The 23945-nt window shown below is 37.8% G+C and overlaps 1 protein-coding gene across 2 annotated transcripts in view; it reads left to right on the top strand.

Annotated features, from left to right (window-relative positions):
* Nucleotides 1-23945, top strand: part of LOC121315730 (potassium voltage-gated channel subfamily KQT member 5-like) — a 241364-nt gene that overhangs the window by 165905 nt on the left and 51514 nt on the right. For both annotated transcript variants that reach the window (XM_041250085.1, XM_041250084.1), the window contains exons 5-9: nucleotides 1211-1386; nucleotides 3077-3202; nucleotides 6424-6534; nucleotides 9452-9547; nucleotides 21646-21740. In XM_041250085.1, the coding sequence (XP_041106019.1) occupies nucleotides 1211-1386; nucleotides 3077-3202; nucleotides 6424-6534; nucleotides 9452-9547; nucleotides 21646-21740 (604 nt within the window). The remainder of the gene's footprint in view (nucleotides 1-1210; nucleotides 1387-3076; nucleotides 3203-6423; nucleotides 6535-9451; nucleotides 9548-21645; nucleotides 21741-23945) is intronic.

Raw genomic sequence — 23945 nt, 5'->3', positions numbered from 1 at the left:
TTTTGTTTACAGAATGATGCATCTATTCCTGGATTCCATACTTAACTAAGTGTTGCAATTGCTACCCATTGCTTTAAATTTTTAAACAGCCAAACAAGTAGCATTAATAAACTGCAGTGAAATCAGAACGCAACATTTACAGTACTGGTATTATTTAATCTATGTGGCTGTCACATTGCTAGTATCAACAGTTGTCTTATCTCAGTTCTACAGTATAAAAAGCCCCGCTCCTTCATAAAGCTCTTCACAGACGGTCAGTCTGCATCTTGTCACGGAGAGATGGTGTATGGTCGATAAAGGAACTGCTAAAGTTGTCACTGCAGATACAGGTTGACCTGACAAAGGAACTCCACATTCTGTACATGATAACTACTTCACTTTAAAACACCTTAGTGTATTTTAAAACACCATTGTAAAACTTCTGGGTATCACCTGAATAACCATGTAATTACATTGTAATAACTGCTCTTATACAGAAATTACTGTATTACATGGAAATAGCCTTGTAAACAACATTGTGTTCCCTGATATAATCCCATGATAACAGACCATCTCCATTTAATTACACACTTATTCTAACACGTACCATGTAAGAGCAAGAAACATTGGTTATTACCAGGTTATTAAAGTGCTACCGGCTTCTGCTATAACGATACCCCAGTTTTTTCAACTAAATGATAGTAATTTTTATATAGCGTCTTTCATAGTGGACCACCACCACAAAGCACTTTATAATATACAAAACTAAGGTGTGTGAACTATGCATCAGCTGCAGAGTCACTTACAACTACTCACCAACAAACACAGCACAAGGAGAGTAAGTGACTTGCTCAGGGTCACACAACAAGTCAGTGACTGAGCTGGGATTTGAACCAGTGACCTCCTGGTTATAAGTCTGGTTCTTTAACCACTGGACCACCTTTGGAATTTATAGCAGTCTAAAGCCAACAGTGAATGTATGGGAATTGAAAGCTAGGCAACTGAAAGAAAAGAAAGATTAAAACTCAATCTCAAGCAGCACGTTTTTTCAGTTCCAGAGCTTCGTTTCAGTAAAATCAGCAAGGTGTCTACAGAAATGGTCATATAAAAAAAGAAACAGGATTCTCTTCAAGGCCCCTTGCACTCTACTCAAGCACTCCAGCAGTCCACTCCTATCCACTAGGCTGGTCGATTCTGGATGCATCCCATCACTCCTCTTTGTGTCTCCTAGATATCATTGTTCTCATTGCCTCAGTGGCTGTGGTCTCTGCTGGGAGTCAGGGCAACATTTTTGCGACATCAGCACTGAGGAGCCTTCGTTTCCTGCAGATCCTACGCATGGTGCGTATGGACAGGAGAGGGGGGACCTGGAAACTCCTGGGCTCTGTTGTTTACGCACACAGCAAGGTAGGTTCATGCAGTTAAGAGGATCATGTTTTAGGAATAACTCTTCCACTGCAACATTAATTTAGTCCAAAACTGTAACAGCAATTTACGCACAACAGCATTTCCCTGTTTAATAGACACTTTTCAGTGAAACCCACCAAGCCATACAACTGATTGACTCTCTGGGTCTAGATTATCTTTGTGATTTTACTGTTTGGTAACAAGGTGTTTAATAGTTTCACACTTAAGTCCCTTTTATTTGATAAAGTTGATCCAAGCAGCTAATGAAAGCAACATTTTAAATCCTTTCATATTGTGTATTAGTCTTTTGAAAGGTTAAGTACCCTGTATAGTCTTACCTGGGTTTTATAGACTCTGTGTTAAAAAGAGTTGGATGCCATCCTCAGTTCTGTGTGGTCCGGTGATATATTAAACAAGGGCTCAAGATGAATTGAGTGCTTTGTTTTAGAGTGCAGCTCCTCTGCAGTCAAGTGCAGTAAGCTCTGGACCTGACAGGGTCGCCAACCCCTGACCAGTACGCCGTGAAGTGCTGATGCACTTCATTTTAATGGAGGAGAATTAATATTTCAAGCAATTTATATATCAAGCGCTCTATTTACCACTGCAGGCAAACTGCAGATGTCATGCATTTACTCTGTAGTGGGCAGTTTGCCTACAATTTGCCCACAGTGGAAAATATGGGACCAGATGTCCTGTCGGATGCATTAACATTGATGACTTACTGTGGCAACGTGCCCACCCCTGTGTGTATTTTCTGTTATATGTTGTGTGTTAATGTTGGTGTATAGTCATTGGTACACGGGATATAAACGGGTCTGTGTAACACGAGTGTTTAAAGTGTATATTTGTATTTAGGCACAAGGGTTGCACAGCACTTCACCTGCAAGTAAAAAGTAATAATATGTGAGCACGGGGAATTGCACTTTATTAATTCACGACTCCAATTGAATGATGCAGTCGAGTCTCAGTACAGCTGCATAAAAGCAGCATGTTTTCACCCACTCGGGGTTGTGTGCTCGGTGAGTGGAGAGCGGGATTGGAGATGGAGGTAATAACGTAGTGAATAAGTAAAATAGAAGCTCACCGTGCTTGTTTGTATAGTTCGTTTTGTTTGTCTTTTTGTTTTGGCGACGAGTGCCGCGTCCTGTATTTTTGTTTCTACAACCTTTTTATTTACTGTTCTGTTCTCTCATTAAATGCTGGGCAAAACCATTCGCTCAGCTCTACCAAACTCCATCTCTCTTGTTGTTTATTTCCTGTTTCTGGTCTGACGTCACCAACTCCAGTTGTGTTTGTGACACTTACCTACAACAGGTTTCTATAATATAGTAAAAAATGAAGACTTTGTCTGTAACATGCTTATGTACAGTACATTTCAATTTCACTTTTTGAGCAAATTTGATATTGCCTTCAAGCATAATGACAGTATTCATTGTTGCTCCTCGAGTTTAAGGTGTCATACCATTTTTTAATTTCCAATTTTTATTTGCATGTTGTAAATTACATACATATTATATAATATAATGACATAAAATGGGAGGGGGGAGTTGATCCCAAAATCTAATTTAAATAAGTCAAGCTGCTGGAAATATTACCAGTATGACCTTGAGTAATGTTTTCCTGTATACACGGGTGTAGGACTGCTAGAAACTTATACATATTTGGTCACACACATTTTCTCTCTTTGCAGGAGCTAGTCACAGCTTGGTATATTGGATTTCTAGTTCTCATATTTTCATCATTTCTCGTCTACCTTGTGGAAAAAGATGTCAACTCCCAGTTTTCTACCTACGCAGACGCTCTGTGGTGGGGCACAGTAAGTGAATTCTGCAAAATAAACAAGCTGCTGTATTTCTCATTGTAATACAGGACTTTTGTTTACCCATCAACAGGGCAGATACTTGTACTTTCTAAACATTTACACAGACAGTTAGTGCTGTATTCATTTTCCATAGATCATCTGAACTTCATAATCCCTGCTTTATTATATCCCCTTGGAAACAAGAAAACATTATTCTAGACATCAGACAGGTCTGCAAACATTTACATGACTGTTTTATATTGGTGCCTCTCGGGCCAAGTCAGTTTTTAAATGTTTAAAATATAAAAATATCTCTCCAAAATCTGTCAGGTTTAAAAGTACCCTGTCATGATATAAAATATCCATATCCATATAGAGTGAAAGCAGAATTAACTGTCCATTTTAAAATGGTCATAGTTTAAGATAAGTGGCTGATTATTCAAGGCGCCTCATTCATCAACCTGTTTTGAAAAATATAAATACATTGCGATGTTTGCTGACACTTTAGAGCAGCTGAATGCTTAGTCCAAGTAACCAAAAATACAGGCTTTACTACTGTAATAGCGTTGCTTTAAAAACATGGACTGTGTGAAAGGTTTCTTGAACAGGCGGTCATGTTGTGGAAACCACAATCTACAACTCTTCCTGAACTGCAGCAGCACAGGCCATTGACGGAATTTTGTTAGACAAACAGACTTTGTGGAACAGGAACATGTTTTTGGAACTGCTCATTGAGCAGACCAGACTGTACACCAGAACAAGCGAAACACACTCCAGAGCAGGAAGGTGGACGATTTTGCTATAATATCAGATTGTCCAAGTCTGTCCAATCTGGGCCGAAAGCAGTAGGCCTCTTGCTGCCTGCAACATGCATAGGAGGATTGTGGGAGGCCCTGTTGGGGCGTTCCTGTGCCTTCTTTTTATTGACATAGAACAGACCTGCCACACAGAGGAAATTAGCAGCAGGCCATTTCAAATAGTTTTGAAAGTTTGGTTTTCCAGAACCAACACTGCTCAGCACTGTTGGAATGAGAACATGCTTTTTTTTTTTTTTTTTTTTTTTTTTTTTACTTGCTTTACTTTACTTGCTCCCAGGCATATAATTTGCGAAACAAATTGTCTTGGGAGGAACAGCCCATTAACACCAAATGCGCAGAATAAAGTACATTATTTGCACTTCTATTATTTTGTCCAGTCAATATGTGCATATACATTCAGTGGAGATTTCCATCTGCATACCTTGTAAAAGTTAACCGGGGTAAATGTGCACAGTAATTTTTCAGTTTTCCAATGCTTTTCTCATGGTTATAGTATGCATGTACCATAGTTTAGCATGGTTTGCCATAATTCTCTGAGCTTTACAGTGCTTATCTATGCTTTACCTTGCTTTCACTGTGCTTCATTACACTTTTCTGTGCTTTTACTATGGAATGCATTGTAAAAGGGTATGCACCCCTATTTGGCAGGGCTGGTTGGCCATTTGTCAGTGACCCATAACTGCTGGGAGGTTTTGACAGTGTAAACAAAAAAAGTCTACTGCAGAAGAGTGCCGAGGGGAGGCATCATTTAAACGCTGCCGAGTAATATTAATCTGCCAGATCACACAGTTTTATTAGAAGTGTAGCATTTTGTTTTAGCTTCAGCCCAAGGAATCATAATCACTCACGTACTTGTAAGCCACGTTTTTTTTTTGTTTGTTTTGTTTTTTACAAAAAATGTCCACGAGTACAGCACTTAGATGTTAATAGTGGATATTTATTACATTCAGTTTTATTACGTGCCATATACAGGTTGATTAAAGACAGTTGGCCACTGCCTAATGTTGTTGAGGAAAAAAACAGTCACAGCAGAGACTGATGCCACTAAATAATGGACAGCAACATTTTTGACTAACTAAAGCTGTCACTGTAACTGATGTCCATTAAGTGTTTATAGATAAACTTCTTATATAGTTTGAATCTTTAAGGCCCTGTTCACATTATGTATTTAAACTGTATTAGTTGCTTTTAAACCAACTTAAAAGTGCTAAATACGGTTAGCAGCTAGACTTCAGAGCGTTTAATACTGTACTCAAGAACCATACTCGGACCACCTCAAATAAGAGTCTCGAGCCTGCTTCTAAATTAGATCCCATCAGGTAGTGCAGTTTGTCAGAAGTGTGGACGCTGTAATACAAAACCACATTTTTTTGTGTATCCTCCAATATCCCAAAATGCTCTTTGATATGTTTGACGCATGGACATTGCAAATACTCAGAACCAGGTCCCTGAAAGAGTTGAGAATGACTGTCAATACATCTTCACTGTATACAATGTTTTGAGGCTTATGTTTTAAAATGGTGGATTGTTGAGGGTCATGGTCAGATCCCGAAATCAAGGGACCTATTCATATCTGGAACGATTAAATCATTCAAAGAGAACTTCAGTGTTCAATGTTGTAATTGTGTGGCTTTTATTTTGAGACACATGTTTTACATTTTTTTTCAGGGTCTATTTTAATGATCTAAACTCTGTATTTTAAAAAACAAAGCCATAATGTCCATGCTAAGAAGCGCTATGTCTTTTGTGGGTATGGGCTCTATATTTGCAGGGTTGTAAACATAAAATACAGTGCATAGTGGGATACTGTCATATTTAGTCCCGTTGTTTGTACGCATTAAACCCAACTAAACATGAAGAGGTACTTCAGTGTGGGGGCGCTTTGAGCTGGATTAAAGAATGTTTTCCGGTACAGTTCTCAGATCAGTTATGTAGTGTGGACATAGCCTCAAATTTAAAACAGCAGAATACCACCTTTTTTTTCCACATGGACAGAAAAATATCACTTTAAAATGAGATGATATCCTTCAGAATGTGAAGGAATGCTTTTGCTTGTGAGTATACTTGTTATATTCATGTGAAATAAGATATATATATATATTTTTAATTCTTGGTATAATGCATATTAATCTTTGATCCATAACTTTTAAAACACTCAATCAAAATATGTAAAACTTCTAGGAAACTAAAGTCAAGTAAACAAGGGTTTCTGCAAGTTCCTTCATAAGGTTAGTGATTAAAACACCTTCAAATGTTTCCAGGACGGCCTGCAGCCTATTTCCTTTTGGCTCACAGGAATTATAATAATAAGCAATAACAGAAAAAAATGTAAGTTGTTATACAGTAGCATGACTCACAAAAAAGTAGAACATGATGTAGAGAACATTTTTCTTCAGCTTTCCTTCAACACATTTTCAGATTACACTGACCACGATAGGCTATGGTGACAAGACTCCCCACACGTGGATGGGAAGATTGCTGTCTGCAGGGTTTGCCCTTCTTGGGATCTCCTTCTTTGCACTGCCTGCTGTAAGTATCTGAACCAATGCACACAGCTGTTCAGCAAGAATGATGTCAGATAAGGCCACTTCATATCACTACAGATTAGAACAATGTCTGTGTGGGAAAGCAGAGAATCTGTTTTGTGATTTTTACAAAATGATGTCATAAAAGGTGAAAATTCCAAATGAATTTCAAAATCATGAACAAAACCTTAAGTGCACAAAATACATTGCATTATATGAGCTAAGTAAAAAATAACTGGTGTTAATGCTTTAAAATATGCCCCAAAAGTCTAATAAAGTCTAATAATATCTATCTCTCTTCGATTATGCTGATTTTCTTTTTTTTTCTTTATCTGTTGTTTTTATGCCCAGGTTTATTTATTTATATTATAATACTGACTCCTGCTGGTAAACGCGACAGATGCACGTGTTTGTCAGTGTAGGTGTTTTACCTTTGTGTAAGAAACTTCACAAAGTCTTTTACTTTAATTGTGTTTCAGCAGAGTAGTTTTTATTCAAGCAGGAATCTTCATAGTATTAAAGCACGTTGAGCATAACTTGCTAGGTAAACTCCACGGTATAGAGAATTACAAAGGAGTCCGCTTTTCATTTGATATGTAAAGTCACTAGTACACAGCCTACACCCTAGGCCCCTACAATGGATACATACTTGTTAACGTAGGGGCACATATACCAAAGACAAACATATCTTCTAATAACCCTACAAACTAGTTATAAAAGCACATTAGTCCTCGCTCTGATCTGACAACATGGGATGCACTTAACAGAATGTTTCATGAACACTCTGCTATGCAAGCAGAAATACACAACCCAAGCACCTCCGACTCGAGCAAACAACACATAGGATCTCATTTCAACTGTGAGTGGAATTTGACCCCATGTATATACCAATTTCACCTAGTCAGTGTATTCTTCTGAATCAGTACTGCACATAAAGCTATCTAACCAATGCCTTACACCCCCCCCCCCTCCTGTTATTGCAGAAAAAACCCTCCCCCAGTATTCAGAGCGATTCAAATTGAAGCATCTACAGCATCCAGAAAGAATGCTAAATGGCTGTGTGCAAGGGAAACACACTGTAAAACATGCCCTGTGTTGTGCTCTGTTGAGAACTCCCGTCAGCATGGATTGATTGAAGCCTAGAGGAGTGTGGTGTCTACTCAGACATTAATGATAAATGACTGTGTCACGGCTTTGACAGCACAAAGAAAATGGCAAATAAACCAGATATCCTGAATAATTAGTCAGTTGCCAGAAATAAGTCATCACAAGGAGGGGGGTTGTGAAAACAAACTGATATAATTGTGGCTATTGTTTATTTTCTTGTTTATTTATAAAAGTTTTTTATTGGACCAAAAATATCTTCAGTAATCAAACATGTGTTTTTTTTTGTTGTTGTTGTTTGTTTTAAGAAAGGCTACCCTCCACATTTGTATTCTACAAATTGCACCTGTTCTAGTTTAATGAGCCAAGAGATGCACACAACTCTAGGTCAGTGCATTCTGGTTCATAGGCAGGCCTTGACAGGCAGTCTTTTCGTAAATTAAAAAAAGGTTTACATTGTAGGTCAAGTTACAAGTAAGTAGGTTAAAATGTCATTTTTAATTTAATTTTACATTACCCTTACTATTTTAATTTGATTGAGTTGTTCTGAGTGGTTCTGGGTTATGTTCTTTAAGTAGTGACTTACTGTATTTCTTCTCTGGCTTTGAACTTGTCTTTAGAATCCTAAATTCCAGGATTGAACTGCCTTCTTCATTATATTCAAATCATGTGACAATCAGTGCGTTTACATGAGCATAAGAATTCCGATTTTTTTTAAAAAAACTAATTCCAATATTAAAAGTCATGTTTTTGGAAATTGTATCGGAATATTCCAAAAGTCAGTTTTTAGAAAACAGCACCTCGAAATTTCCAATTAAATTCTGAAAACTAACAAAATGTGTATCAGGTAAACACACTTTTCGGGAAAACTTATTCCGATAGCGTACTGCACACTGACTTTGAGCTTCATTCTTGCACGTGGTTTTAGAAAACAGAGAAAATAAAAATAATCTGTAGTCAGTCTGCATGCATCCATTTGTCTAGTTAGGGATAAAGTAATACATTTGTTAAAGTCTGCATGTATTTGTTAATAGCCCATACTGAAGCAGCAAATGTTTTCCAGCTTTAAAATGACGTGACAATTTTAAATAAATGTCTGCAAAAGAAACTAGTAATACAGAACAGGATGAGCTGTTGGAAAGACTGATTGCCCATTGTGGGGAATCTGAATAGAGGTATAGAATAGTAATCTTTTAATTTAAGACCTGACACTTCGATGAAGCACTATATTGGATTGGTCTTCTTCTATTGCAGAAATGTCCGGTCTTCAAATCGTACATAGGCTACTACAGTACTTTGCATGTGAGAATATCCTACATTTTCCAAAACATCAATCCATGTATGCAGTTGAATCCTAATTAGATTTACTGTCGTTAATTATGTAAACATAGAAAAGTGACATTTTAAGAAAATCAGTTTTGTCATGTAAACGTACTGAATGTGACCTTTCAACTCTGCCAGCCACATGAGACACAGAGCAGACATGGCTGGCAGAGTTGGAAGATCACATTGTCACATGATTTGAATGGAATGAGGGAGGCTGTTAAGTGCTGGTCATTTGGATCTCTAGCTCAAGCTCAAAGCTAGGTAAAGACATCCATAAAAACTGTTAATACCTTAACACTGGAGCCGCAGAAAAGAGAACCACTCAGAAAAAATGCATGCACCATAAAACAGTAAGGGACATGTAATTAAAAGTAAAGTTTTAAGGTACATCCTCTTTGACAGCCTATATTATAATGTGTATTATTTCTTTCTTTCTTTCTTTCTTTCTTTCTTTCTTTCTTCCTTTCTTTCTTTCTTTGTTTATTACACAGGGTATTCTGGGCTCAGGGTTTGCTTTAAAGGTTCAGGAGCAGCATCGACAGAAACATTTTGAAAAAAGAAGAAACCCGGCAGCCAGCTTGATTCAGGTAAGTGGAAATATCACACCTTTCCAATGAAAATATAAAATCCTGAACACAGTTCTGCTGTACCTTTGTCTTCTTTTACAATAATGTATCATTGTATAACATGTGTTTGTGCTTGTTCAAATGGGGGAGATATTCTTGTTAAGTAAGCCAATATCTTTTTCCCATATGAATTGACCCAAACTGGCGCTGCTTTCTATATTTTGATTGTCAGCAAAGTGTCCTTATTAATAGGCCCCTGCTGTGTAAGATTCAGTCTGTGGTATTTTTTTTTTTTTTTCTGAAAAGCTGTGAGTGATGACACAGTTACTTTGGCTCAAATTGGTAACCCCCTGTTGATCTCTAGTGTTTGGCTGCAGGATTCATGCTCTGTTGATCTGAGATTAATATACAGGTTTTCACAGGCCAGACTAAGCAGTGTAGATAGTGGTGCTCCTCGTTTTCTCCAGTCCCAGTCTTATAAATTACTTGGGAAATCTGAATCGATCATAAAGTGCCAGGGTTAGTAGAAGGCAGCGGCACTCCCTGCTCACATTCAATTACTTACAAGCACTGAAAGTACAAAAGGCACTGAAGAAGCCAAAGCCAGACTTTAGAATAAAACCTCTAAGATTTACAGAAGTACTTTTCACTGAAATGAAGCCAAAGGAATAATTTGGATGTTTTAGCAAAACTGAGAGGAATAAGTGATGTCAATTGTGTGACTTATTTTGAGACACACTTTTGTAATGATCTAAATTCTGTTTTTATTGCAGCACTAGTGTATTTTACCCAGGTTAATTTTTTCTGAAAAGCATCAGTTTTATACACTTTAGTATGGCGGTAATAGATCATTTAAGGTCCTTCTCATAACTAATAAAGCGCTAAATGGCTCCAGCTTATTTGAAGGATCTTTTAGTCCCCTATGTTCCTCGGCAGCCTCTCTGATTCCAGGATGCTAGGCTGCTGACTGTCCCAAGGATTTTAAAGCAAAAGACAGGTGGTAGAGCATTCAGTTATAGGCTCCCAAACTCTGGAATGCTCTCCCTTGCTCAGTGAGAGATACACCTACTTTGGCAATTTTTAAAAGGAGATTAAAAACTCACTGTTATAATACGTCTTTAATACTTTCAACCTGGTCGTTGTTATTGTTGTCATTCTCTTGTTTTACTGTTTTTATTATACTAATGTTTTATTGTACCTAAATGCTTTTCTTCTTTGTTAAGCGTCTTGAAGATGGTTTTTGATACAATTTGATTTGATTTGATAACGTTTAGATAATTCAAATAGACCCCCATCACCTTTGAACTAGTTTCTACTGTATAGTATTAGTTTAACTAAAGAACATTGTTTTAATGAGTACCGTAACTGAAAAAAATACTAATTAATTGTAAATATACAGAAGCACTTAAAAGACTTTATAGAACATACAAAAATACGCTATCAAAAGCACAAATTTAGTACGACAATGTAATCAGACTGTTAGACAATTTGGAACTTCAGCTTCAGTATTAGCAGGAAACATCTTTGATATCAAAAGAACATCAAGGTTGTTGTTGATCCCAACCTGGCCTGCAAGGTAGAACAACCCTGTGACCTTGTGTGCTTTCTAGAGTCCACCACGGTGCCAGGTGTGCAGGAAGATAATTATTTCTGTGTCCAGTGATTTGAAATCTAATCATATGATATGTTTATAGCTCATATTCCTGTGCTGCTGCCATTACACTGGTTTTCAAATTGAAATTAAAGAGCTTCTTACTGAGCAGCAGTTTTTAGTACATCCAAAGATAACATTCAACAAAATATTTTATGACCTTTTCATGGAAAGAATTTCAAGATATGCTATCCCCCAGATCTACACTTCCCTTTTATAGACAAGATGTATTTTTTTGTTTTTTTTTACCACAAATGAAGGTTTAGTATGTTTTACTGGAGCTGCTTAAGAAACTTTGACTGAGAAAGGTAACAGAGAGCTCCACACTGTAAGCTAATCACATTTAATTTTTCCACTTTTCTTTCCCGCCATTTATCCCTTGTGTTGTGTTGTCCCTGTTGGTGGCAAAAAAAGTGTCATTGTTTTTCTCTGAAAACTATGGGCCCTATTTTCAATGCATCCTCCATACTTTAATTCCTATTTTTTTGTAAAAGAGAAAAAACATGTTAATGTTACAAAATAAGAAATAAACACCATGAGATTGCTGAAGAGAATTTGGTTCATATTTTTTTTTAGTTTTAGTTTGATAAAAAAAAAAAAAAAAATAAAATACCAGCCGTTTTACAGTACCTCTTTAATTAAATAGTCGAGTAAATACTTTGAAAATATGGCCCCATTTGTCTTACCACACAATTCAGTACTGACAATTCAGATATTATTATACTATAAAAATCATACAATATCGTATGTTATCATACTGGCCCACTTACCAAATTAATTATAAAATGTTACCCTAGAATGGCAAAGTGTGGTAAAGCACAGTGAAAGGGTGGTAAAGCACAGTGAAAGTGTGGTAAAGCACGTGAAAGTGTGGTAAAGCACAGTGAAAGGGTGGTAAAGCACAGTGAAAGGGTGGTAAAGCACAGTGAAAGGGTGGTAAAGCACAGTGAAATGGTGGTAAAACATAGGTTAGCATGGCAAAGCCCAAAAAGCTATTGTAAGCACAGGCAGAGCCTGTAGTGTTTCTGAGATAAACAAAACTAAAACTGACAAATATGTATTAAGGAATATCATAAAAATCTGTCCAGTCATGAGGTTTTCATTGCCGCAACCTTTAAGGAGTCTGTGAGCTATACATTTCATGGGTTTGCTGACCTTTCAAAGAGAATACTCTCTATATTTGCCTTTGTATACTGATGGAAAGAAATCTACCATTGAATTTCACTTTACAGCTCAGTTTGACCAATCTAAAGCAGTGTTCACACTGGTTCCGTTTAGTTCGTTTGGTCTGCATTTGAAAATGTTCAGTATGTTTGGTGTAATGTGTGAACAACAAAGTCCACCTAAAGAGCTGGACTCGGCCATTTTGCACATAGGAAACAAACTATACAAGGTAACACCACTCGGAAGTAAACATTTTGTGCGTAGTTTAGTTCATATTCTGAGGAAACAAGTAGAGCAAAAATAGACTTCATTTTTTGTCCTGGTCGGAAACAGTGAAATTGCTAACTCATCCCTGTTTTGCAATTGTATCGCCTTTTTTTTTTTAAGTACAAAATTGCAGAGTCATTTATTAGCAGGGGCATAGTGCTGCCAGAGCGCACCGGAGTAATGCTCCCAAACTGTGGGTCGCAACCACAAGTGGGGTCACAGGTGGGCTTGCGAGAAGCCACCTCAGTATTTCTCCTACTTGCATACTGCACAGCACACTGACAACCTATCTTGCAGGCAAGCCTGCATAGGCTCTACTGAACTCCACAAATCACATAACTCCCTTACCAAATAGGGTCCTCCCACATGCTAGTCTCAAATGCACATCACTGAAAGACACCCCATTCCACCTTCAGTTTGATTTTGTTAATTGTTATAGTAGAGCGGCATGGATTTTTTTTACAAAGAGCATCAACTTCCAACAGTGATTCTACTGATTTTAATGTGAATGGAAAACAAGAAGAGGGCAAGAAACGTTTGCAAATACGATGAGGCTTTCCTTGAGTGTGGCTTCACCAGTGCATTTGTGAAAAACGAAGAAAAGCCAAAAGGCCTAATATGTCACAAGGTGTTATCTAGCGAAAGCATGAAGCCAAATAAACCGCAGCGACACTTGGAAACCCTTCACAAGGAATTCATGGAGAAACCAAAATCATTTTGCCCGCTGCAGTCGATATGGTGAGAATAATATGTGGGGAAACTGAGATGAACAAACTCAGAGCCATACCTCTCTCCAACAACACTGTGAAATGAAGGATGAAGACGATAACAACAAATCAAGAGAACACACTGGTGGACGTCTGAAAAACATGGATGCTTTTGCACTTCCAGTTGATTTGAGCACTGCGAGGTGCGATGCACAGTTCTTTGCTTTTGTGTGATACTTACAGGAGGGTGCAATTCTCGAAGACATTCTGCACAATCCACAGAGAGCAACTGACAGCTAAATATTTAAGCACAGAGCTAGGTGAAGTCTTGCAGCAGGCCACATCCATTGTGAACCACGTCAAGCCTCATCCTCTTTGCACGAGTCTGTTTGCAAAACTGTGTGAAGACTTGGGGTCCGATCACAACATGTTGTTCCACACTGAAGTTTGTTGGCTCTCAAGGAAGGAAGGGTACTAGAACTGTTTTTTTTAACTGAGAAGAGCTACTTGCCTATGCGATGGACTGCAAAAAAATGAATTTGTTGTTATTTTTTTTTCTGTGGTCAAAATATTACGTCCCTTCTTGCATATCCTACAGATGTATTTGCAAAACTGAATGAGCTGAGTGCATGTTTGCAAGGAAAGAACTCTAACATCTTTCAGCTGTGATCAAATCACAGCATTCGTGAAAAAAATGGCTTTCTGGAAGAATATCTATTGAAGTCAAATTATGAATCCTTTCCTCAGCTTTGCAAGCTCCTCGCTGACAATTATATTATTCAGCCTCCCACACAGGTCATGGCTGAGCATCTCAGGCAGCTGGAGTCACAGTATGGATCCTTTTCCCCAACTTAGACATGACAAAATATGACTGGGTCCAAAACCCCTTTCAGTGCACACCTGATACTATGGATTTGCCAGCAGCTGAAATCGAACAGATAATTGACATTTACTGTGATCATATTAATGTGTTGGTTGCTATGTTATGTCGATTTGGTTACGAATAGAGATTGTTAAAAAAAAAGGAGGTATGTAACACAAATACCCAAACCGACACAGAAAGGGAAGGGATATACTCACCACCTCCGAAATTAAAATTATTAAAGGTATCCGCTGTCAATTAAATTTTGTTGTTTGTTTTTAGATTCTATTGATTTAGAAGTATTATTATGCAGGACAGCTTCTGTAAGATTGTTACCTTTATTAAAAATATGGATAAACATTTTTTATCGAGTTCTTGCCGGGATTAATAATTATATTATCTTCCATACTATATATATATATATATATATATATATATATATATATATATATATATATATATATATATAGTGGCTCTCAAAAGTATTCAGTATACCCCCCTTGGACTTTTCCACATTTTATTGTGTTACAACATGGAATGAAAATTGTTCTAAAGTAATTACAAATATAAAACAGAAAATATTTGATTGCATAAGTATTCACCCCCTTTGCTATGACACACTTAAATAAGCTCTGGTGCAAACAATTGTCTTTAGAAGTCAAATAATTCGTTGAGTGGAGTCCACCTGTGTGCAATTAAGGTGTTTCACATGATTTCAGGTTAAATACATCTGTTTCTAGGGGGTCCCACAGTTGGTTAGTATATTTCCTAACAAAAACTACGTCATGAAGACGAAGGAACATTCAGATCAAATCTGGAATAAGGTTCTTCAAACGCACCAATCAGGGGTAGTATATAAGAACATTTCCAAGGAATTGAATATCCCCCAGAACAGGCATCTTTAAGCATCTACTTAAATGTCTCGCTAAACACGGTTTTGGTGACTTCTAGCTAAAACAAAACCTTTTGGCATTCACAAGTGATGGTGCCAGTGTTATACTAAATCTGGCATAGCTCACAAACTTTTGGAGCAATACCCAGGTATTATTGTATGGCACTGTTTAAACCATAAGTTAGAACTGGCAGTGGGTGACTCAGTCTCAAAAGTCAGAGGAGTTAACGATTTTCATTCTTTCATGGACAAACTGTATTCAGTGTATAGTCGATCTCCTCAAAATCAGCAGCAACTTCAAAAGTGTGCTTCCGAACTTGAACAGAAAATCACCAATATTTGTTGTATTTTAAGCACCAGGATTGGAGTGCACCAACAGGACATAAGTCCAAGTCTTAAAAGTCGGTCGTAAACCCTAAATCAGACATAATTACATCTGACTTTTTTTTTTCAATATGTCTGGTGCACCAACACACAATTCTCAGGAGTAACTACGCCCAGCGTTAATGCTTTAAGTCTGGTGTATGTAACGCACGTTTATGTGAACACAATGTGTATATTTAAATACATCTGCTAGTTGTGTTTTAAATAAATATTACATGATCACAGTATGTGTGATTTCATTTATTAGAATGCTCTTGCCTTCATTTCCTTGAAAAATATCACAGGATATTTCAACCTAGTTGCTAAGCACTCAGAAACTTCCTACACCCGCGAGCCTTTAAAATTGTGTAAATTATCGTGTACTGAGCGCAAAAAAGAAGAAAACTAAATTTACCGACACTGAAATTAGAAAATTGATAGAAATGTATCATAAATATAAATCTATTCTAACTGCCAAGCAAAACAATTTAGTCACGAACAAGAAAAAGAACTCGGTTAATTGATGCTGCAGTGAGTACAGTGTTGAGGAAGTGAGGAAAAAGTAGAAGGATCTTTTAGTGTGTATGGTGTCCATTTTAGGACATCCTCAGACCTAACCCCCTCTCATGTCAATCGTCACCCCTCCTTGAGTCAATCCTCACCACTCCTCGACTCAATCCTCACCCCTCCTCGAATCAATCCTCACCCTTCCTCGACTCAATCGTCAGACATCAGACCTCATACCTCCTCAACTCATTTGTTACCCCTCCTTGAGTATATAATGAAATAAATAAATGAAACATAAAAAACAACTTGACTTTACAGGTTCATGTGATAGTGTCTTCTTATACTGTGTTGCGTCACATTTAAAAATTAGTGATTATGATGCGACTGTGAACCAAGCATCCATTCATGTCATCTCTGATCTCGCCTGAGAGGTGCAGAATGTCCCCCTCATCTGCAGCTTGTGTAACATCTTCCTGAGGCAGCAGGACCCATTTTTGGATACACATGTTGTGAAGCACAATCATAGCAGTGATCACAGTACGTGCTCTCCCAGGTTGCATTCTTATTTCCCCACGTAAGCAGTGAAACCTTCACTTCAACACACTGATACAGCGTTCAGTTACATTTCGTGAGGCTGTATGAGCATTGTTGTAATGGCGTTCCCCTTCAGTTCGGGATGCTAACACTGGCATCATTCGCCATCCTTGCAGTGGATATCCAGTCACCGAGGATACCATCTAATTTCCTTGACTCAAAGTCCCCTGAAATTGTGCTTTCTTTAAGGATGCAGGCATCGTGTGCTGAGCCCGGCCATCTCACTACACAGTTAAAAATGGTCATGTCTGCATCACAGACAAGTTGAGCATTTAGGGAGTGATAACCCTTCAGATTTATGTACGAATGTTGACCCTGTGCTGGGGCTTGAATTCTGAAGTGATTTATACAGCCAATTATACCAGGGATTCCTGATTTTGCTATAAACTTCTGCTTTATATTGACGATTTCTCTCATGTGGATCCGGCACATACCTGTGCAGTCATTGCTGTATTGCCAGAGAAACTCTGTGAATTGCATGGCAAGCAGTTGTTCGATGTACATTCACCATGTCTCCAACTGCATTTTGAAATGCTCTGTTTGCATAAAATGCAATAAGCATTTGACTAGGGGTAGTATGCTGTTCATGCTAGACCCCTGTTGTAATCGCCTGAGAGTTCATCAGTAAATTCCGTTAACTCACATCAGTAAAAATTAAACCTTTCAAACAATTTGTTGTCATAATACTTGTCCAAAGGATTAATTCAGTCCAGTCAGCACACATTCATGCCTAAATGCTCACTGGTACTGGAATCTGCACTAAACATAGCAAACTTTGTACTTTTATTTTTTTATTTAGATTGTATATACTTTGCTCCAGTTATTTAAATAAGTTACATCTGAGACTAAGTCATTAGGCCTAAAATTTATGAGTAAAGATCTACTTAAATCGCAATTTCGCAGAAATCCTGAAATTGAGGGGTCACCACGAAATTCACCTCTTTTAGGGGCCTATGCATACAAACAAGTACGGAGAAAAAAAAAAGAAACCTTGTTTAAATTAACTACTGCACAACGCAAGCAACGCAAACTACGTATTTTCCTTCTGTAGATAACCCTTTTTTATTCCTTCGCCGTCCTGTGTGCAAAAAACAAACAAAAAACACCCACAAATAACATTTACAAAAAAAATTATCCAAAACGGTTAACTTTCTTGTTTACTATTCAAATGAGAACAAAGGTTTAATCAGCCTATCAGTGCATCTTTACTGCTTTTCTGTGACCTGTACTGTGCAGTGGGGGTGGGACAAAGTTGGTGCTGCATTGTTTTTGTTTAGGTTGCTAAAATCTAGTTTTCAGCATTGGAGGTAAAATAGTAGAAGTGGACGATGATCATTTCAAGATATTTCCCAAAGAAACTGTACATGCAGATTGAGGTAATCTTAATGTATCTTTTGAGAAAATACAATCGACCGCTATTTAGCTTCGGAATCATACATTAAACAAAAGGCTACTACAGAGACTGCTGACAGGAATGTAAAATAAACAGCTTTCAAAAACCAAAATGGAAAGTCTGCTTAGACAAAAAGTATTCCTGTCTGCAAGTTAAATCAGTACTAAAACGATCTAGCACAGCCACCTCACTTCAACCTGCTGCTTACTTTTTCGCAGTTAGAATTTTAAACACGAATAGGCACGTTTTCTTTGTTTTGACTTGGTACAAATAAAATTAATTATTGGATCGTACAAATAACACGACAACTAACGTGCTGCATATGCCAGATGCCCTTGGGTAACCTAGTTTTGGTGCTGTTTCTAATCAAGTTCCACATCTGTATAACTTGGCAACACTTTGCCTTACACTTGCCAATTCAGTAGATGCAGAACGTGCAGTCTCAATGTATGGGCAAGTCAACTGCAGGGGGATGCTGCATTCTTGCCTTTAACAAATGACAACACTGTTTTAGTAAGGAAGCAAGTACCACTATTTTTAAGCTTTATAGTGTTCTGAAATACTGTCTACTTGGGTTTATTTAATGTTTAAACAGGTCTGCGAAATCCTAATTTTATTCTGTAACCTACCTGTGAAAAATAAGTAAATTTACAGCGATTTAGGTAGACCCTATTTATGAAGCGTAGGAGTTAATCACTAGGTGTACATTTTAAGTCTGATTTATTTTTGTTTTTAAGTCTGATCCATTGCGGCACACGCTTCTTTGAAGGACTGAAAGAACAACCAGGTACCAAAGCTCTTGAGGCTGAAATTGCAATTGCAGAAGGAAAATATGGAGCTGTTTTGTGACAACAAAATTATTAGCATCAATCTTCAGCAATTTCTTGCCAGTCTCATTAATAATCAGAAATGTTGGATGTTCATTACATCTTCATCAAAAGGATCTTGTTCAGCATCCCACGCTCAACCCAACTATATCTCTCTAATCAAACAGATACAAGTTCATGAGCCTGACTGGCCAGCTCAGCTTCCTCCAGGGTATGGGGAATTAGAGGTAACTTCTCTCTGCAAGTGGTTTAAATTGCCATCTACTACTATTATAAATGCCTGCACTATACAATACATTTGTCATTAAGCTGGAGCAAAGCAATTTTCATATAGAAAAGCCAGCCTTAATGGAGCGCTGTAGGGCTGCGCTGGCATCTTTTTATTGTTGGATTTAGGTCTGTAAAATGCACTGCCCCAGATCTTTGGCTATTCTTTCTAATAGATGTTAGTTGTCATTATGTGGAACATATGAAATTATCTTGGTGCAATGCGTTCTTCATATAGAAATAACAGCTGTAATGAGCCAGCACATATAGCTGTGGGTAACGTCATTTCAATGGTCAATAAAAGTATGTAAATCGCATTGCCACAAACAATTGTCATTATTCTGGAGCAAGGCGTTCTTCATATGTAAATGATAGCCTTAATAAATCACTATAGGGTCATTCCATATGAAATCAATCGCCAAAAACCTCGACCTTTGATTTGTTTTAAAATTTGGGGAGAAGTGGTTACAGTGTAAATTTGTGGTCCTACTTGACATCCCGTTCATGAGATACAGCTCATCAAAACTGACCCATTTTGGACCCCCCACCCAACCTTTCCATGGTCATTATTGACACAGAAAGGTAGTTTTGGTGTCATTTTGAAGCTCTCGAATAGCACTATCTTCTTATTCTATGGAAGGTTCTGTGTAGTGTAAGATAAAAAAAAGTTGTGTGATTCTGTGACCTTTGACCTCACCCAGGTCAAATCACGTAACCCTGGCTTTTCGTCAGTTTCGATAGCCTTATCTACATTTCCTGCAAGTTTCATTTTGTGCCTGCCATTGGTTGAGGCACAGCACAGAGTGCAGAGTGTCAGGTGAATCTTTTAAATTAAGCGATTACACATCTAGTACAATTAAACAATTATTAAGTTGTAATCAAGTATACTCACCTGTTAAATTGAAGCTGCAATGAAGTGATGCAACTGTAACATTCATGTTAATTAACCAATTTGGCCTATTAACACTTGTCTAAAGTGTAGCACAGGTGAATTAAATACAGACCAATACTGAAATGTGCCCTTTATAAAGTGAAAAACAAGAAAACCTAACTATAACTCAACTAACATGTGTCCTTAAACCTGGCACTCTTCCAAAAAAACATTTATGTATTATACCTATCCGTTTTACAATCTTGACATTAAATCTTTGTAGCTAAAATTCTTGCAGTTTTGCAGTATTTTTTAAATTGAAGACAATTTTTACATAGCAAGTACTTCCAATGACTTTCTTGGAGTTAAAGACATCAAAGTATGCTATTATCAATTTGCAATTAATGCCAGTAGGTGAACAGTGCAGTGTTGTGTAACTGAATATTGCACTATTCTTCTACTGCATGTCATTCAACACATGTATTAATTAAGTTAGTGAAGTGCTTCCCCTGTTCCCCTGCTATCTTCCACAGAAATATCTAAGAATTAAAACATGCTATTAAAAAATGAAGCAATACTTCAATAGCTGCTATCTTTAAAGATATTGTAAACATCCGGTTCACAAACCATAAACGAACCAAGCGCACTTGCAAACCATTGTGAAAACAAACTAACTAAAAAAAAAAAAATCAAAAAACCAGAAAAGAAAAGCTTTAGCTCTCATCCAGATGAACTCAGTCCCTTTGCTCGCAGATAAGTGTGAACAGCAAGGACACTGATACATTGTTTTAAAATAAACGAATCAGACCAAGTCCATTTGAAACTGACCCAGTGTGAATGCAGCCTATTTATCCTCCACCTAGGAAAGCTTAGGTGGGTGTGACTAATTAAAGTGGCATAGCTAATTTGTGGATACAAAATAAAAATAATGGCTCTAATTTCTGTGCAATGGGAATCTTTTTTTCCATCCATTTTGTGCACTGATAAAGCTTTGGTGGAGATTTAGTGTTAAATGTTATTTATGGAAGCAATAGAATTAAATCACAAGTTAATGAGTGTTACAAATATGCATTTATATAAAGTAAAACTAAGTGCAAATGTTGCAATATATATTTATATATATATATATATATATATATATATATATATATATATATATATAATATATATACACACACACACACACACACACACACACACACACACACACACACACACACAATGCCTACATTTTCTCCACTGACCAACATAAGCTACCATCCTATTCCTGCCATTCTTTTCCAAGATATCAGGTACTAAATAATGGAAAGGGATGGTGAGAAATGCATATGTATTGTCATTGTACTTACAAGGATGTGCTGTTCGCCCTGTGTTTTGTCCCCACTGAAATGGAATAAAAATAATTGTTTATCAGGCAAGCCACCAGAAACACCCCTGACGAAAGCAAATGTGTGACAATCTTGTTTTGCCATTGTGCTTCATGTGTTGTGGTTCCTTTGTGCCTTTTGTATCTCTTCCCCCTGTACCAGGCTGCTTGGCGGTTTTACTCCACTGATGCCAGCCGAATGTACCTGAATGCCACCTGGCGATACTATGAAAGTGTTCTCCCTCCACTCAGGCATGTATCAGTGCTATGAATGATGATAAAGCCATGACTTGTACTGGTTTTTACTAATCTGCTTTTCAATTTTTTTTTGTTTTATCCCTGCTCCCTCTGGCCTTGTTTTTTTTTTGTTTGTATATCCTGCACGTAGTGTGTATGGCGTAGTTATGCGGCTGATGAGAACTCGGTTTCCATTGCTACCTGGAAGCCTCATTTGAAGGCCTTGCATACCTGCAGCCCTACAAAGTAGGTACAAATATGGCAGCTGATGTTGTACTTGGTGTCTGTGTTCCTGTAGCTTTTGAATACCTGGTATTTCTGTTTGATCTGTCTCTTTCTGTAGCTTTATCTCTCTTCTTTTATTGTATTTTTTTTGTTGTTGTTTTTTTTGTAGCCTTTTTATTAAAAAGGGTCACAGCCATCAAACAATCCAATATTGTCCAGGCTCCCATTCAGACATACTGTATCATGAGTCCATAATATTTGCCCAAAGTTCCCACATTGGCCCTATACACACTGTTCAGACCATTTCACAGGATATAGCTTGGCACCAACCAATGCCTGCCTCTGGAGTTGCGTACAGTTAATAAAAGTCCAAGGTAAGAACAGATGTTATAACACTCCCAGAAAGACATCGCCTCCTCTTAATGAACTCAGCAGATGCAGTGCTTATAGTAAGTATTCACCCCCCTTGGACGTTTTCACAGTTTGTTGTGTTACAACCTGAAATTGTGATGCATTTAAATGGGATTTTTTTTTCCCTTTGATTTACACAAAATACTCAACATTTTGAAGAGGCAAGAGAATTTTTATTGTGAAACAACAGTTAATGAAATATAAAAAAAACTGAAATGTCTTGGTTAGATAAATAGTCACCCTCCGGAGTCAATACTTGCTAGAACCACCTTTGGCAGCAATTACAGCTGTGAGTCTTTTGGGGTAAGTCTCTATCAGGTTTGCACACCTGGATCGTGCAATATCCACCCATTCTTCTTGGCAAATAGTTCAAGCTCTGTCAAGTTGGATGGGGATTGTTGGTGGACAGCAATCTTCAAGTCTTGACAAAGATTCTCAATCAGATTCAAGTCTGGGCTTTGAGTGAGCCACTCTAGGATATTCACTTTCTTGTTTTTAAGCCACTCCAATGTCGCTTTGGCTGTGTGCTTGGAGTCATTGTCCTTTGAAAGGTGACTCTTCATCCCAGTCTTAGGTCTTTTGCAAACTGAAGCAGGTTTACATCAAGGATTTGCCTGTATTTAACTCCATTCCATCCATTTTGCCCTCTACCCTGACAAGCTTCCCAGTCCCTGCCAATGAAAAGCATCCCCATAGCATGATGCTGCCACCACCATGCTTCACAATGGGGATGGTGGTTGTTACCTGGGTGATGTGCTTTGTTGGGTTTGCGGCAGACATAGCGCTGTGCATTTAGGCCAAATAGTTTCATTTTCTTTTGCCACATGTTTTCAGAGTCTCCCACTTGCCTTTTTGCAAATTCCGAGCAGGATTTTAATGGGCTTTTTTCAGAAATGGCTTCCTTCTTGCATCTCTTCCATACAGGCCATGTTTGTGGAGTACCTCAGCTATTGTTGACAAATGGACAATTTCTCCCATCTCAGACATGGAATGCTGTAGGTCTTTCATAGTTGTGATTGGCCTCTTGGTGGATTCTCTGACCAATGTCCTTCTTACCCGGCTGCTCAGTTTGCGAGGACTGTCTGGTCTAAGCAGATACTGGGTGGTGCCGTATACCTTCAGCTTCTCAATGATCTACTTGACTCTGCTCCAAGGGATATTCAAAGCCTTTGAAATCTTTTTATACCCCTCGCCTGATCTGTGCCTTTCCACAATTTTATCCCTGAGTTGTTTTGACAGCTCCTTGGTCTTCATGGTAGTATCTTTGCTTTGAATGCACTACCCAACTGTGGGACCTTACAGAGACAGGTGTATTTAACCTGAAATCATATGTACCACTTTAATTGCACACAGATGGACTCCATTTAACTTATTGTATGAATTCTGAAGGCAATTGGTTGCACCTGAGCTTATTTAGGAGTGTCACAGCAAAGGAGGTGAATACTTACCTAATGAAGACATTTCAGTTTTTTATATTTTATTTATTTGTTTTTTCACCCCCCCCCCCCCCCCCCCCCACACACACACACACACACACACTTTTTCATACATTGAAAGTGTTGAGTAGGTTGTAAATCAGAGGGAAAAAAAATCCTATTTAAATGCATCACGATATCAGGTTGTAACACAACAAACTGTGAAAACGTCCAAGGAGGGTGAATACTTCCTATAAGTACTGTAGAAGAGGGAATGCTGACAACATTTGTTTTCATGTAACTGTAGGTCAGGTAATGGTGGAGCCTGGAAATATTGGGGGTACCATCTGCTGAAAAATACATAGACCAAGCAACTAACAGATTTAAAATCAAACTAATA

Source organism: Polyodon spathula, chromosome 5 (genome assembly GCF_017654505.1).
Source record: "Polyodon spathula isolate WHYD16114869_AA chromosome 5, ASM1765450v1, whole genome shotgun sequence".
Classification (NCBI taxonomy): Eukaryota; Metazoa; Chordata; class Actinopteri; order Acipenseriformes; family Polyodontidae; genus Polyodon; species Polyodon spathula.
Note: the sequence above shows the minus strand (reverse complement) of the source record. Positions and strands in the feature narration are given on the sequence as shown.